At 39.3% G+C, this 18,776-nt stretch overlaps 1 protein-coding gene across 1 annotated transcript; it reads right to left on the minus strand.

Moving 5' to 3' along the window:
• Positions 1–349: 349 nt before the first annotated feature.
• LOC121877901 (cleft lip and palate transmembrane protein 1 homolog) lies at positions 350–18,345 on the minus strand. The gene is made up of 11 exons (XM_042383857.1): positions 18,239–18,345; positions 13,791–14,047; positions 13,368–13,629; positions 13,048–13,254; positions 12,658–12,803; positions 12,025–12,180; positions 7,353–7,516; positions 6,828–7,003; positions 3,864–4,107; positions 3,401–3,597; positions 350–2,723 (listed from the first exon to the last, which is right to left on the minus strand). The coding sequence occupies exons 1-11, from the start codon at positions 18,269–18,271 to the stop codon at positions 2,556–2,558; spliced, it is 2,010 nt and encodes a 669-aa protein (XP_042239791.1). The 5' UTR covers positions 18,272–18,345; the 3' UTR covers positions 350–2,555.
• Between the last annotated feature and the right edge of the window lie 431 nt (positions 18,346–18,776).

Raw genomic sequence — 18,776 nt, forward strand, 5'->3', positions numbered from 1 at the left:
TGCTCGTTGCACGGTTTGGTCTAATCATATGTTGCTGTCTCATTGCTCGAGTGCACAATGATGGAGATACAAGGTGGTAGTGGTGGTGGCTCCTCAACACTTACTTAACTGTTAGGAAGTTCAGAATCTCCTTCTATAAGAGACAAAACACATGTGGGGTTTTGACTGCAGCAAATGATGACTGTGTGTTGTTACTCCAACCACCATAGCCCACACTGTAACCTTATTAATAGAATGAGCATGTGATGTTCCACCTTTCACACTCACTAGGTCAATGGACAAAATATCCTTTAGCTATTTATCAACACAAAAATGTAATGTCCTTTATTATGCATTAAAAGCCAAGGCATATTGTCTTTCTTATCCTAAGGGAAAAGTTTATTCAAGTAATTTCACAAAATCTCGAAACCACCACACTAGATATGCACCTTAATACTGTACTGTGGTCTGTCAGCTTGTACAGTAGTGAGTGTGGTAGCTAAGCCTCGTACTGTACTGTACCAGCCAAGCTGTCTCATTAATCCATCAAGTTCTGAAGGGTTAAACCATCCTCATCCAAGGGTTAAGTGGCAATTATTACTCACAAATCAAAGAGACTCAAATCTAACGCCAATGTCAGGTGGGGTCACAGTACTCACCGTGGTAAAGAACAGAGCTGTCATTCCAATCATTCAATGGTCTAAAATTAAAATACTAATTCCATCTCACACAGAAGGTTGGCACCACAGAAGGTACTGCCCAGCGAGCATTATACCTTTCACTTCGGGTTTGGTTCAGTGGCTTAATACTGGAAACTTATAAACAAGCGTTGGATGATGTCTCGAGGGTAAAAGGAAATTATCAACCATAAGCATGAAAATGACTTACATTCCTTCACAAAGCACAGACTGCAGTTAACCACTAATCAGCATTACGAGTCCCTCCTTTATTACGAGTTTTATTTCTTTACAGATCAACTTTCCATTCTCATTGACAACCACTTTCAAGAATTCAACTAAAACAACTAATTACTCACATGCAAAGTCTTGACAATTCCAAAGTCGAAGTTAAAATCCCATTAAATACATATACTGTAAATCCCAATTTGAGAAGATGTGTCTGGGAGTATACAGTAGTGTAGTCAATAAATCATATATTCTAACACATTTAATAACCCTACCAAATAACTCAAAAGTACAATATATAAATATTATACAAAGTATGAAATTATCAAAATCATTACATCACTGGTTTAAAAAAAAAAAGAAAAGAGGGAGAGAGAGAGAGAAGGGAGGGTTCTGTTGTAGAGCATGACAACTGCCCACTGCTGACAACTGATACACAAATATTACACTGGGAACTAAAACCTGAGCTGATGGTAGAACACAACACATGTGACCGATGTAAACTGTGTCATCCATCAGTCTAGTTGACAAAGTTCAGACAGGACACTTCCCTAATAATGTTTCAAGGCCACTGCTGTGCTCACCAATCCTATCTTGCTGAGTAAACCAAAGAACCTAAAAGAAATACATGTGTACTGTACAGTTCTCTCATTTATAACACCACAAAAATAAAAGTTTACCTATCAACAAACTTATTAAGATTTGCACATTATTTGTAAAGTATAATGCACACCTTCCCAAATGTATAATAAAAGCTAAGTGATAATGCTTGTTAGTTATCAGGTGGTAGAGTTCCCTCCTTCACGATGACTAGTTTTACCCAGTGTCAGCACAACAGGGCCTCAACAAGCTTACCATAGCAGGAACCTTACTCCCCCAGCAATCAGCATAAAACCCAGTCTGGGATTGTGAAGCACCAAGTTCCCTGTGTCCCTTGTCTCATGTTGGACTGTACTCTCTATTGCCACTAAAATCATTCCTTAAATCATTTTTGTGAGGGTAACACACACACACACACACTTGCACACATACATACATACATACATACATACACACACAAAAAATAAATAAAATAAAAACTGATTCATGTGGAATGAGCAGTGCAATATATTCCTCAGTTTCATTCCTCTTTAAAGCCAGGCAATAATATTTTTTTTATTCTTTTCTATTTGTGAATGATATATACTTTTTCTGCAGAAGGCATATCTCTCATTAAAAAGGGGGGACCTCTCGGGGGGAACATTTTCTCTACGTGATGACCGCCAACTTTAGGAGGAGGTGCAGGTTTGGGTACGAATGGTCCCAGGCAGTCATCACGGGTGTCGACTAAATAAAACTAATTGACTCGCCTATAGGTTTGTTTTCCAGCATTTAGCAAATGGTTAAGAATAAAAAAGGCGCTTCAGACTTCCAGGCCTCGCAACACAACAAACATACGCTACAATAAAAAAATAACCCTCGGCACGAAACAAAATAAAATACATCGCTCCGCTATTTCAAGGCCGAGCTTCTAAGTCTCAGGAGCCTTGTTCATGCAGTTTTAAGTCCAAGTTGAGAAGCATCACAAATGTCACTAATAAACGTGTCTGTCTTTTCTTTATCTCACATTGTCCACCTACACAAACACCACCCGAGTTACCACAATAATTTGTTTAATATCGCTACACCAGCCTAATCCTCCTTCTTCTCTTCTAAAGACTTTGGCGGTGGTTCAATTTCAGCCGCCGTAGCACCGTTGCCCAGTGAAGCGACCTCCTTCATCTCCTTCGCGTGCTTCTCCATGTCTTGTGAGAACCCAAACTCGTTCATTCTTGAAGGATCAACACGATATATGTAACGCTGAGAAGAAAGACAGATATAAAACACATTAAAAGGTGAACACATCCGGAAAACTTTACAAATACATTACTGGAACACCAAACACCTATTAGTTTATTCATATACAGTAGCTATATATCACTGACCTTGTGTTCATATATAAACTATGTCCTCCTTATTTCAGTCGTCCCCTTACTACCTACACTACCCTACTCCCCCTCAACCACACAACATGGGAGAGAAATAATGGATAGGAACAGACCAACAATTTCTACTCAGGTGTTGGGAATTATGGCGAGTGACTGAAAGACTCGAGTATTATCTTACTCAGCTAACACTATAACATCATCATAAACACTAGCTCACTGTACCTCACTTATAATCTGTAACAATAAGCTAAAGGTATACAGTACAGTACCTTCAGTTCTTTATAAAACCCTTAACTAAGTCTCTTACCTGTACCTATCCTATTCAATAACCTGGAAAACATATTGACTAGTGTATATGTAGACGTATGTACATTCACTCACTCTCTAACTCACTCACTCACTCTCTGGCTAACTCACTCACCCACCCACCCATTCACTCACTCTCTAACTCACTCACTCACTCACTCACTCTCTGGCTAACTCACTCACCCACCCACCCATTCACTCACTCACACTCTAACAGGTAAACACCAGAGACCAGCATCATACCTGGTACAAGAAGATGAAGAAGATGACGTCGTCTCTCAAGCAGCCTAACCTATACATGGTCGGCATCTTAATTACAAAGGCGAATATGTCGTCGATGAAGGTGTTTAGGGCCTTGTAGGTGAGCATCCTCCAGGGCAGATGAGCCACAGACTTGAGCTTATAGTTGATGAACAGCTGAGGCGTCATCATGATGAAACCTGAAGGAGACGACACTTGATTTATTTTACCATCTCGGCTAATTGGGTCTCTTGTTTGGTTAAGTCACATTTTATGACCAACACAGACACATCGAATTTCATAAAAAAAAATAGTTAATGATTATTTTCAATACCCACGACTTTGTGATGGCAATAAAGGTTGAAATACCAATAACTAACAATGGTTATTTGTCTTTAGCTCCAAGAAGTTAATGATCCAACGTCATAACATTATCCCGAGCTTAAAATAAAATGTAGATATATACCGAAGGTGAGGAGGAAGCCGTAGAGCATGGAGAGCACGAAGGAGTACCACCCCTTGTGCTCGTCGTACACCAGGGAGTACATACAGTAGCCTCCCAGTAAGGGAAACAGCGCCATTGACAGGTACTGGAAGGCTAGTTCATCGTACTGCTTCGTCAAGGAATGGATGTACGTTCCCTTGTCGGTGAATTTAAGTGTGGGGATACCCATGATCCTCCTCTCTCGGTTTAAGGAAACATTGGTCACCTGATGAGTAAAATAAATGGAGATTAATTCACTGGATAAAACAAACTAGTCATGCGCCAGTCAACGTCCTAAATATGTTCTTGGAAACGTGACGTTAACCGAAATGGACGTTGTCCGATCATCACATAAACTTTGTATTTATACTTACGTGTATGTGGAATACTATATACGTACATATACACTTTTACTCTTAAATCACTACTGTAATGTGATACAGGTGATTAATTTTTATCTCTTGTGCAAAATACATGACATTTATATTAAAATTATTCACTGTTTTACAAGGATAAGAGCAATGCCAGCAGATGGGGGAGAGAGAGGGTGCGAGGGGGCGTGGGGGGAGGGGAGGTAGTACGTTTGACAGTTGGCACAGGCCCAGGTCTAACGCGTGTATATTTATCAGTTCTTAAGTGAAATGACCTGGGTGAATATAATTAACATTGTTGGGATTCTTGTAAGATACTGATTAATTTGAATATAAACATGCTGTAATTTGCACTAGACATAACAATTTTAGTACCATAATCAAATTAGTACATGTGCACTCCAGCTTTGCACTAAGGTCATTTATTTCTTTTACGTTTCTTTTATTATGGTGTGTGCATGTAAATGGATGAAAATAAATGAAGAAATTTATGTAAATCTACCCAAAAATACAGTTGAAAAACTTTTTATAAAATGTACTACAGTATTGTACACTAATGTACTACATTTTTTATATCTTGAGCAAAATATATGACGCTTATATTCAAATTAATCTCTGTCTTGCAAGGATTTCAGCAATGCAAATTATATTATCCTAACTTTAGTCTGAGATATTATATAAAATAAACATAAAGAAATCACCAATCTTTTATCTTGAACACGAGGGTGGTGGGAAGAGGGCGGGAGGTGAGGTGACAGAATGTCTGGCGTTTGTTTGTTTATTTATTTGAGATAAGATTTGACAGTTGGCGCTGAAGGCCTGCCTGTGTGTTTATTTATCATTACTTAAGAGTGACTAAGCTCTTCTCATAATTTGCCACCCAAACGACCTGGGTGAATATAACTTACATTGGAGGGATTCTTGTAAGATAGTAATTTATTTGAATACCTGTATAAACAAGCTATATTTGCAATAGACATAACAATTTTAGTACCGTAATCATTTAGTACATGTACAATACAGGTTTGCACTTAGGTCCATTGTTACTGTACAATATTGACTAAATTCACTAGATAACGTACGCCTGGCAGCACAATCTATAAGAATACGCGATGCATACGTGACTGTGCCCGCTCTAGGGCCATTTAGGTTCGCTAGGTCCCATTATTTGAATGTTTTTTTTTTCAATTTAAATTTTAATTGTTTATTCCTTGATAGAGGAAGCGGGATCCTAGTGCTGTCACTTGGTACCCCTGTACCATAACACCAGAAGCAACTGGCCAGTGTCACAAGTATATACAGTACAGTACAGTCATCCCTTGGTTATAGCGCCTAATTGGGACCCCGCCGATAACGAAAGTACAGAACCTATGGGATTTATTCTAATTGGTTCCAGGCACCCAAGACCCAACCCCAAGTTTCCCATTTTACGACCATTTATACCCACTAAATATATATATAATGTTATGGTAAATATCATAAACACACATAGGCATGGCTAGGTTTATTACAAAGTGATGAAAAGGGTACGCTTAATACTGTAGTCCACAAAACATGTAGCTATGCTTTTTTTATTTGGTCCCCCATCATACGAGTCCGTTTTCTCTCACATCAGGACGCCTGAGTCCTCCGTTTTCTCTCTTAATCTTAGAGTGCACCAGAGACTTCACTATACTTAGTAATGCCACAGAATTTGATATTGCAACCCCAATTGCAACTGGGGTTGCAATTGTTGAGGCAACTAGATATGTCTGATTACAGCAAATGTGTTATTGTCAATTTGTAGGTGAAAGATTTTATCCTCAATAGATGTAGGTTAACATTACACCTGGAGGCAAATGTTTAAAAAAAGCCTAAGGAAGGAAGCATATTCCTTTAACACATAATATCTGACCAGTATGGGGAGGATCATCGTATCTCAGTCAGGGGGTCGTGGAGTGGTGGTCCAGCAGGCGTCACGGATTTTTATTTTTTTTTTGAGGCGGGCGGATATGCGATCGGACGTTGTTCGGTTGGACGTTAATCGGCGCATGACTGTATAACACACTAATAACCTCTATTTAATGGACTATATGGTGAGGAAAGTCTGCTATATAGAGGGCCCATTAGATGTGAAACCTCCATCTAGTGGATTATATGGAGAAAGAAGTCTATTATATGGAGACTGTACTGTATAATTAGCACTTGATCTGAGTTTAGTTTCATGCATGGCTGACAACTGTACACATGTAGGAGGAGATACGAGAAATAAAATCAACATAATATTTCAAATTAACGTACATGTATGTGTTCTCCAGAAGTTGAGAAACCTTTCAAATTAAGTGTAGTAAGTAAGGCATAATGATTCTGTGATTGCATAATATGGATCCTACACAAATCATTCATATCTATAGCCAAAGATACTTTAATGATCACCACCACCCAGTGTAGGAAAAGTTATGGTTCAATCTATAGCTACTAAAATAATGGTAATCTTGTATCAAAAAATGTACTTAGCATAAACCACGAACTAACGGGAAACACACACACCACCACACGATAGGAAGGAAGGTAAGGTAACCTGTACATAACTTACCTTAGTGATTTTCCAGAGCTCAATACCAAGGCCTATGAAGCACGACACCTTAATAACAAAGTTGGTCTCATTGTCCAGCACATAGAGAAGTACAATGACTGACTGGAACACATTGAAGAAAACTGAACGCACCGACAGGCCCTCGAGACTCTCACGGTTGTTCCAAAACTGGATATCTGGGAATTTAAACGAGATGAAATATAAGTGGTGGCATAATAATCTTTAACTTACCAATACTAAAATAATGTCTTATGTGCTGTTTAACATTTAATAGTTAAGAAAAAGCTTGACAAGAGGGATTCTCAAGAAGATTTGGAACTCCTTATTATTTTACCTGATGATTGAACACCTTAATGTTGAATGAGGGGATTAAGATTAGACTAAGTTAGTTTAGTTTAGTATTAAAGTTGTTTAATTATCGCCTATGAAAGTTACAGTACAGTACCTACACCTTTACCACAATATGTACTGTACTTAATCTTATTTTCTGAGTACTGTACTGTTCACCAAGGGCATATAACTCACCATTCTTAAAGGCGAGGAACTCAAACACAGAGTGGAGGAGGGAGATGATGATGGTGAGAGCCAGCAGGTACGGAGACGTCTCCAGGAAGGCCTCCTTGATGGTGTCCTGGTCCTCCTCGTCCTCCTCCCCGCCCAGACCCTCCAACATGGCAGTCCCCGGCCACCTGGTGGGTGTACACAACAGCTTGAAGGTGCAGCGTGGAATTCTTATTAGGTGTTGATGAATAGACGAATAACCTATTATGTCTCGTACGTCATGTTGGTGACACTTCCAGGTGTTGACCGAAGCAGCAGAGTAAACACCGACTTATTGGTATTTTATGATAGTCAGATTCTCAAGAAATGAAGATGGGCAGATCTGGGACCACACTTCTTTTATTTACTGTATAACACAAATTTATTTTTTTATGGATTGTTTTGGTGTTTTAATACATTTTTGTTGTCATCTTTGGTGTTTTATGGGACTGTTTTGCTCTTGGCACTTATTGAAGCAATACATCTAAGTTTACTGGTTACAATATGAGAAGTTATAAGTAGGCTGGTATATTACAGATAGATGTGTGTGTGTGTGTGTGTGTGTGTGTGTGTGTGTGCATAAATTAAGACAGGTCATGTTGTTATTGTTTATTTATCTTTCATCAAATGGAGAAAGAGTTTTGAAAGACTAAAACAGCCAAACCCTCGATGCAATGCTGAACGGATCACACAACTTTCACAGCTCCCTGGATACTGTATACTGTGGGTCCATTATCTACCAGTAAGGCTGTAATTTGCTCCACTCTTTTAAAACCTTGGCTAGCTAGTATACAAGGTGACTGGAGACAAGAGAAAACACAGTCTCTCCCACCAGTGTTATTCCCCCTCTAACTAATCAGGACCCAATTATCTAACACACTTTAAAGTTCTTCCTCCACCACCACCACTCACATACTCTACAAGTGGACAGGCAAATCACTCAACTAACATAAACAAAAATTCAACTGAAGAGGATTAATCCCCAGCCCCCAACAGGTAGGACAGACAAATGAACACATGGACTCTGCAGCGAAGTTACCTACCGTATACCAGCATAAATACCATCTACAAGTACTTCTTCTTACCCATATCATGTACTGTGCCAACCATAAGATATGTAGCTGTATTAAAACTGGTGGAAGAATTCATTTTACACATTTGATCACTCACACACAACAAGGCATACACACACAGTAGAGGATAAACACCAAAAACACCATCAATACAAGAATAAACAGAGCGACATGAGACATACAATATACGATCTGATATAATGTACACAAACAGTAGACAAGGGAGCACACAGAGAGCTGTTAATTCATCTCCTGAGGCAGACACAGAAAACAAAGAAGCAGACGTAGATTCATGAAGAGATAGAGAGACAAGAGTACGTGTCAGCCTCCGTCCTTCACTAATAATAAGGAAAGAGAATAATATATTGAGAACTTAAGGAGAATAAGTAACAGCAGAAGAAATATAACACAGCTTTATTACGACTGAGACACACACACAAGTCTTTGATAGTCGTACGTGACCCAACAACAGCAAGATTCACGTACAGAGAAATAACCGAAGGAGAATTATACCGTACAGTAGTAATATATCATCGGCCAGTTTAGTCAACACAAGTGTACAGTAACCAATGCCAGTACAGTACAGTGTAATTATCAAGGAGGTGGGAAGCTACTACTCACAGTTACTATAGGACATCATAACTATAAACCATAGAGAAGGAGTTCCCAAGCATTTCCCAGTGTGGCTCCATCTAGTGCTGCCACCTATCCAGTGAGACCCCAAATCATTATATATACTGTATACAGTATATGACGAGTCTTAAAACAGATACGGACATGTTTTATACTTATTTAACTGTAAAAACAAGTCTAAAAGTAAACACTGGCAGAAACATTCATGTTTAATGTGTGACATGTTTATACCTGGGGGTGGCAGTATAATTATGTGGTTAAGCAACATAACGTACAATTTTCTTAGATACAACTCTGTCATATTTTGTATGTGATATGTGTGCATCATCATTTAATGAATTTTCAGTACATATTACATTAGTCATAATTCATATGTAACACACTTTTACATCTGTCTTGAACAAAAACTGAACAAAATCATGACTCTGTTAGCAACTCTGGGAATCTATCAATGAAATTTTCTCTCCGCATCCATGGAAAGTCGGGAGTAAGGTGAGCTGAGAGCAGATCAAAAGTAGGAGTGTGGAACTTCTCTTGTGAAACCTGTCATCAGGGCAAGCCTGAACCTGGATTGACCTAACCTGACCTGACAAGGAGAGTATCTGCATTAATCCCTAGGACCATAATTTATGGTCCTGACTTAACGAGGCAGTACCTGTTGGCCACATCCTTCACTCCTTGACACCTGGACTAAAAAAAATAAAAAATCACATGTGACCACTACAAGACCCAGGTGACTCCAGCAACCCTATGAGGTCTATGGGAGCCCAGTGACCCTAAGTTCTATACGACCCCATGAACTCTATGCAACCCCTTATGATGCATCTTGTCCCAACCCCATGTTTGGGAGCCACTGCCATTTAGCAACACTGGTGACTTTCCAACTACTGTACGGTACTGTAAAGTTGACAACTGGCAGATCATTATCAATTTCCTTCTGACATAACAAATCTGTAGAGAAGCATCAGGAAAACAGCACCAGAATGATTGCAGAAGCAGAATAAAAACAATAAAAAGCAGATAATTTTACAATGTTGAAAAATACTTCATAAACCACAGCCTTGAAGGAGGCACAAGAGTATCCTGATCTATGAGGAGACTTAACAAGGAGGCAGAGAACAATAAAGGACTATCACACTACAGTACATTACACTTTTAGCTGAACAAGTGAGATACAGTGTCTACACTGCCTGGCTCCACACCACCCAACACTGAGCATCAAGTACGTGGTGCTGATGGAGTCCCACACAACTCCGCACTGACTAGAGTAATGAAGACCTTGACTAGACTTAAAATGTAATATATTCAGCACTTGGCAAGGGAAAGGTATCTCACTCGGTAAAGACATTCTTCTGGCTGTTAGGTTCATTCACAGCCTTCTTGTTCATAGATTACATATGAACACTGAACATTTATATTGTATTTGAAATCAATGTGTCTGCAACATATTACATCACAACCCCACAAACACCCGAGTACCTGTTCTAATACAAATAAATACAAAATACAAATATTACACCACGATGAAACGGCAAATGCCAAAACTATTACCTCGTGCGTAGAACATGTCGTTGCTGTCGAGTCATAAGCATAAAACCTGTCAACCTCGGCCTCACACTCACTAACTCACTAACGCCATATAAAACAATATGATCCAACAGGTAAAACTAGTTGTCTACCATAAGCTCCAATCATGACACCATGTCACCCAGGACCCATAATGCTTCAAATAATCACACTTAATCTTACCTTCATAAAGAAACACCATTTGATGTTTTCTTTTTTTACTCTTTCAGATTTGTCCTGCTATAATAGTCATCATCAGGTGGCTGGCAGGAAACAACACCAACAACCTATCCCATCATTTGGTGATTTTCATTTACCCATAAAGTATTGTCCAAATAAATGTGCTTTTTGTACAAGAGCCTCAATTACTTATCTGTAAAAACTTAACAATACTTCCCAAACACTTAACTGAACCTAAGCATCACTTATACTCTATATTATTCCTCAATACTTTATACAATAACTCTCAAGTATTTCCAGAGCACAAGTTTGATCTCGTTATCATAATACAGTACTGTAGTGATAAGAGGGGAGGTGTGTCATGAGGGCAGCTGAGGACTCCAACTGTGATATAACAAGTGACAATTACCTGCACCACCAGACACAAGTGACTGTGTTGTACAACTCTACTTCACCAAGAAACTAAGCCTCCAGAAAAAAAAAAATCTATCCTAAGGAGTAGTACAGTACATCTCACAACCAGGTAGTTTATGTCAACATTAGAGGAGTTAAGCTGGACAAGTGTTGATAATGCACCAACAGGATACTACAGTACATGTAATATCTTATGTTTATAAATACAAATAGTTTTTTAATCAGAGTTTATCTTGGCACATTCATTCAGAGGCCAACAAATGACTGGAAGTCTTCAGACACAACAATAGGCATATAATACTGTCACTAAGAAAAGGGGGTTTAATCCAACTTTATTTTAGTGCAAATATTCCTATATTAAGTGTGAGCCAACACAGCACAGTACATAAAAGTATAGATGCCATAATGTCATCAAAGAAATATTGCACTTAAATAAAACTCTGAGTAAACCTTCCTAACTACAATAGAAGAAAAATGTAGCCGTAGAAGCAATATTGTTGAGGAACCATCACCAACTACCATCGCAATGTGTACATTTAAAGGCACCTCAGAATTGGTCTCACCTTACCACTGAAGATATTAAAACTTCCCTAAAATGTATTTAGTTCCAGCTTTTGTTCCTCCCTTGTAAGAATAAATGTACTGTACTTTTAAGCTATTTCCTGAAACTACTATAAAGCTCAAAAGCAGGGCACTCATTTTCAGGCAGTTGCATAATCTGGCTGAGTTCAAGATCAGAGGCTCCTTGACCATGTTGCTGGCACCCGGGCAAAACAGACTGGCACTCGTACCTGCTCTTCATGGCCTGAGCGGCATACAGCTGCCACCTAAAGAGGGAGAGCGGCTGGAAGGTGACGCTCAGGTCCAGGATCTCGGAGGTATGATTGATGGGTTGGTAGTCCTTCACCAGGTTCCAGTACGTGTTCATGAAGACAATCGGTTTGTACCTAAAATGAGAATGTATACGGCAAAGAGTTACATATTGAAAAACTCACAAAAGAATTGTTTACAACTTCTCATATCATCTTATCTACTACAGCTCACTCCTCCACAGAGCTTACTGAGGTGGCGTTGATGACTCTGCTTGATGATTGTGATTAAATTTTACTTCACCAGAAATCAATCACTAAAATTAATATATAAATTTTCACGCTTGAATATTTTCTTCCTTCTTCAGAATTGCAAGAGTAAGGGCAGAGAATTTAGTCATCCCCAAAAATATTTTGACTTTAGAATACATACTCCAAGTTTGCCAGCCGTGGGGTAAATAACATCTACAGTACCTAACTTTTACTTGATATGAGCATATACAGTATATACATTCTACAGCTCAGGTAACACTTGTGGTGGTGTTTGCTAAATAATTATATCCAAACTTAAGACTTCTAGCATTGCCCCACAGTGCACCCAAAAGTCAGTGTTACCTGTCTCCTGCGGGCGTGAACTCCATGTATTCGTCGAGGGGCGGCGGCACCGCTCCGGGCGTCCACTGGGTGAAGTCATACACCATGTTGACGGTTATGTTTGGGTGCCAGTGAGACACAACTTCCTCCTTGAGAGTATCAGCTTTCTGCCCAAGATCACAAGAGACATATTAAGATAATAGGAAGAGTGAGTTAAGAGGGACTTCCTACTTCTGATATTTACTATGATTCATCATATTTGCTGAATTACTTGACATAAATACATCATATTGTATAATCTGATTTAAATCCAAATATTATCTCATTTTTATCTCACTACAATAATGAATAAAAAATTTTCTATCTTTTGGATATCATGAACAGAACACACTCCTCTGGTAAACCACACACCATGACCTCCTCGTCAGTAAGCTTAGTCTCTCCGGTGATGAGGTTGCTGGTCTTCTTGTAGCGACGCCTCTTGTATTTATTGAGTCGCTGTGAGCTGTACACTGTGTACTTCTTATTGTAACCTTCAAGACCATCGGCAGGGTTGGGGGAGTTCCCGCTCATCACAAAGTACACGTGGAGGTAAATCGAGCCGTTGTTCCGTAGAAACTGTAAGGTCGTGAGATAATCCTCAATAATGAAGATAAGATCGGATTTCATTCGTATACTTCATATGAATATAACAAAAATCAATCAAATGAACAACTTTTTCTCTACACTACCGAAGATGTGTTGAAGGTAATTGACTTGGTATAGGTTCCATCTCCATTGGGTCCACTCGTCCAGTCTCCAAAAACGAGGTCTTTTTTACACCACACCAGGGCTTTGGGGTCCCTGAAGGGAGGCAAGTCATCAAACTCAGCCATGTAGACATAAAGGTCCATAATTTGTCCGTCCTTGAATAGATTTAGGGCTGGGTTACGTCCACTGGGATCCAACTGTCCCTCTGTCCCACCCTGAGGCCCAGTGGGTTGCTGAGGACGTCTGTACGAAGCAATTAAAAAAATAATAATAATAAATAAAATGCAATGGACATACAATAACAACTATATATCACAACCTGGTAAAAGACTCTCATATATCAATCAAATATTAGTTAAGAGGAGAGCTTATGGTTAATCTAAAGCCCTGAGCTGCCTATCTACCTGAAGAAGGATGTTATGAAGTATATTATGATGGCTCTGATGACGAGGGACTTGGTGATGGCCATGAAAGACTCTCCGGCGGTAGGTTGACGAGCCTGTTGCTGGCCTCCGTCTTGTGCAGCAGGGTCTTGGGCGGCAGGAGGTCCGGCGGAGTCTGCCAGGGCGACCTGCTGGTCTCCCTCTCCCTCTCCTCCACCACCACCACCTCCTCCCTCCCCACCACCTCCTCCTCCCTCACCTGCTGAAACCACCTCTCCCTATAAAAAATAATCACACACACACACTGTTAAATATCACATCCTTCAATTACACATCTTAAACTACGTAGTTCCTATACAATAAATCCTTTCCTGTGGTAAAAAGGTTCTGTATTAAATTACACTCAAAACACATTATATATCTCTTGCAAATACTCTATCGTATATATACATTTCCGAGACCCCACAATCATCTCACAAGTTCAGAGTTGGTACTATTCTGTTTGGGGACCAAGTATCTATGTGTAACTACAGCACACAGTCTACAGTACAACATCAATGGACCTAAAAATTAACGTCAGACCAACTTAAACATGTACTAAAATTACTATAAGTTGGGGAGATACGTATAAAATAATGTGATCCATTATAAAACCCAACCTCAAAAATATTACAGATAGAACGCTGAGCACAACGTGGAAGTCGACCGATAACAACGTGGAAGTCGACCGCTAACAACGTGGAAGTCGACCGATAACAACGTGGAAGTCGACCGATAACAACGTGGAAGTCGACCGATAACAACGTGGAAGTCGACCGATAACAACGTGGAAGTCAACCGATAACAACGTGGAATTCAACCGATAACAACGTGGAAGTCGACCGATAACAACATGGAAGTCGACCGATAACAACGTGGAATTCGACCGATAACAATGTGGAAGTCGACCGATAACAACGTGGAAGTCGACCGATAACAACGTGGAAGTCGACCGATAACAACGTGGAATTCGACCGATAACAACGTGGAAGTCGACCGATAACAACGTAGAAGTCAAACGATCCAAGAAAATACTAACGAGTTGTTCGTCAATTATAGCCAAACCAGCGTGTTCTACCTGTAATATTTCTGAGGTCGTTAAGTTTTAAAATGGGTCAGAGAACTCGCGGAGGATCTATACCCTGTGTACTGTACTGTGCCATCCTTCCCAACACACAAGTCAACTTTCGTCCCTTAATATGAACTCTTAAAAACTAACATTTACTGATTTACCAGTTTGATAAGTTTGCTTACCCTCCATCAATACAGGCACATGACACACACAGCTTATTAAATGACACTCACATCATGACACTCACATCATGACACTCACATCTTACCACTGCTAATAACTCCCTACTACAGAGCCACCACCACTACAGCTCCTCCTTCATAAGTAAACAACTCTACTCTACTCGAATCTGTTAAATTACTGTACTGTTATTTGACAGGAATTCAACGAGTCTACAGTATATTGGTAAGAATTCTTTTAAGAGACTCGTCAAAGGCCCTGTGAGATGTCCTGTTTACCTTTAGGCCTACAGTACAGTAACTCACCTACAGTACAGTGCCTCACCTACAGTACAGTGCCTCACCTACAGTACAGTACCTCACCTACAGTACAGTACCTCACCTACAGTACAGTACCTCACCTACAGTACAGTACCTCAAGAGGGTTTTGTGAATCCGTCGCAAGATGGAACGATGCGTCAAGTTTTGAGACCAGACACTCAAGCTTATTTCACCTGATGACTTAACCCCCACATCGTGTTAGGGTGAAATAAACTAAGGGCACTCATGATGCAAAACACGAAATAACCAAACTCTGAATAAACATACAGTACAGTATTCTAATAAACTTAAATATGGATACACTTCAGCTGCTTTACAATTTTATACAAGAAAATGGGATGAATGTTAAAATTAAAATGGTAAAATTATATTTTCGGTCATCCCTATGTTTCTAATGATTTTGATCTCACCTAACCTAACCAACCTAATCTAGCCAATCTACTCAAACCAACCTACCCTACCCTACCCAACATAACCCAACCTAACCTAAATTCCTAACATTTCCCGGATGAGCACAATGATAATAATACCAATACAATCGTTACTTTTTCTACATATTGTTTGTTTGTTTGTTTTTTTTCATGGGATTTCACCAATTTGTTTGAAGTTGTTAGAGGTCTGTCTTTGTATCTTTTATGGGGCTTTAAAGTATATTTGTTTCAACGTAAAGAAGACAAATTCTGAGAGGAAAACAAAGAAGAAATCATTGATAACTTGAGGAAATAATGTTTGGACGACCTTAGGGAGCACCAACTCTCTTCACTGACCATCAACGACATAGTTAATGTATATATAAATCGTCTCTGAAAGCTGAGTTAACAAACCCAGTAAACCTAACCTAACCTAACTTAACCAGTAGGTCTTATAAGAAGGTCGTTTAGATATCTAGACGGTCCATCGCTCATCACGATCTTTAAGAGTGAGGTGCTTCCCCGCCTGGAGTACTGTCACCCCGTCTGGTCCCCGGGATATGCTAGGGACTGTCAGTTGATTGAAAATGTCCAAAGGAGGGCCACCAGACTGGTGCCTGCACTACAGCACTTCAGCTACCCTGAGAGATTAGAGCGCCTGCAACTTCCTAGCTTATACTACGGACGGGCAAGAGACGACCTAATTGAGGTGTATAAGCATCTCAAAGGGCACTACTCAGTCGAGTGTCCTTACCTGGAGCTGGCGGACGCTCGCCCCACAAGGGGTCACAGCTCAAGGTTGGAGAAGCCGCAAGCCCAGAAAACTGTAAGGGGTAACTTTTTCGGAGTGAGAGTTGTGAACTCTTGGAACAATCAACCAGAATGTGTTGTGACGGCACCAAGTGTGAGCTGTTTTAAGACCAGACTTGACCAACACTGGAGCAGGTTCAGGTACATTCAGGAGCCGGTGCATGCCCAGTATTTGCCAACAGTGCATAACAGAGACGTGACCGATCGCCCAAGCGGCTAACGTGCCGATCAGTGGTGAAGAGGATAAAAGTAAAAGTAATTTAACCTATTACTAACTTAACCTAATACTGCTTTCATTGGTACCCGACATCAAAATTAATACTTTCTGTTTAATATGGCGGGGTCTAGGAAGTTAGGTAAGGTTAGGTTAGGTTTCTTTGGTTGGTTAGATTAGGTTCTAAGTTAGTTAATGACGCCTCCTTTAAAATACTAACTACAGTATAATGATAAGAACACAAAGAAAAATATATGAAATTGAACAACGCCTTCTGGTGTTAGATATCTCCTGCAGGATTACCTAAGAAAATGTGGGTAATGAAAGTTATGTTACGAGTTAATGCTGAATAAATATCTGAGTGAATGATCATACTTGTTTATGGCCTCTAACCTTCTCTTTTATCATTATATATTATCTCCCCCCTTATAATTGGTCTCTCTATGGTATTATTGCGTTTACACACCGTTCATTCCTACCACTAATCTTTTATCATATTCGAATAAGACGTCTAATTATGAGATAATTTTCATCCATTACATTACCGGCGGAAATGTATAATAACGGAGATAGCTCTTCCAAGAAATTTTCTATTTTCTTCCATTAACCTCCCGCCATTATCGTCTGCCTCTCACCCAACGCTGCGTGTCTCTCGCGTCTCCTTCATAAATCGTACACGTCACGCAGCCAATCAAAAGAGTTTATGCTTTTGGAACCAATTAAAATGATTTGGGGTTTAATTCAGAGTATATTTCGCCCAATCAAAATCGAGTTTTATTTTGGGTTTCTCAATTTTTGAAATTCAAGTTCAGTTCCGACCATGGAAGTCTGCGATGGATGTCTCTTAAAGTATATGGAGCTGATGGAGAGTTTATGGAAAAAAAAACCTAGAAACTATAGCATTTTTTTGATCGCATGGTGTTCCTCCAACCTCAGTAAAGTGTACTAAGAGCAAGACGGAGTGTAAATATCGCAAAGACCAACATATGTGGCGTTAGGTAAGAATCCAACGACGACCAAGAACCAGACCAATAAGGTAAGAAATAGAGGATATGGTGAGAGTCAGTTAAGTTAGGTTAGGTTAATTTTTTATTTTTCTAGTTTTTTTATGTATTTTTTAGTCACTTGGCAACTTTATTTTTTAGGAAAACATCAAACAAAAAAAATCACAAAAAATACCCAGCTAGAGAGAGAGAGAGAGAACGAGAGAGAACGAGAGAGAACGAGAGAGAGAAAGAGAGATAGAAAGAGAGATAGAGAGATAATATAAGTAATATATGACCAGACATGTCATCCTCCCCTCACCCTCACCATCATGACTAAGCTCTTCTCCTCTCACCCTCATACCATTATTCACCCCTTTAAAACCTCAACTAACACACAGAGGATATATATACCCTCACCATTCACACCTAATAACTTACCTGACCATTACTGGGTTCAATATTTTCAGTCATTTAAGAGGTGTGAGAGGGACGTCGTCTGCACCCTGTATACCCCAGCTAGTGAAGGGACGACTGAACGGCGAAAACAACGGGGACGACTGAACAGCGAAAACAACCCCCTCATCAGGAAAAAACCTTAATTACTCTCTATATTAATGTATTAAAGATATATTTATTATCTTTATGTATGTTATGTGAAATTTAATATCGGAATTATATCTTATTTTTTTAATATATTGAGATAATTACTATTTTAACTTTTCTGTGGATTATAGTTTATATTGGGTTAAATGTTGGTTTTAGATGTCATATTTCAATAAAAGAAAGATGATACTTATATTATACTTCATAATGCAGGCTCAGAACACGAATAATGAGGTTAATTAACGCTCTTCCTGTTGGTTAAGCTGTTTAGTAAGTTATCGTCTTTCAGGAGGACCACAGTTACACGTCTTCTGCACAATGTTAAAAATGTTACTATAACTATAAACGCTAAACTATTTATTCTTCACGTAAC

This window comes from Homarus americanus, unplaced genomic scaffold (assembly GCF_018991925.1).
Source record: "Homarus americanus isolate GMGI-L3 unplaced genomic scaffold, GMGI_Hamer_2.0 scaffold24523, whole genome shotgun sequence".
NCBI classification, from domain to species: Eukaryota; Metazoa; Arthropoda; class Malacostraca; order Decapoda; family Nephropidae; genus Homarus; species Homarus americanus.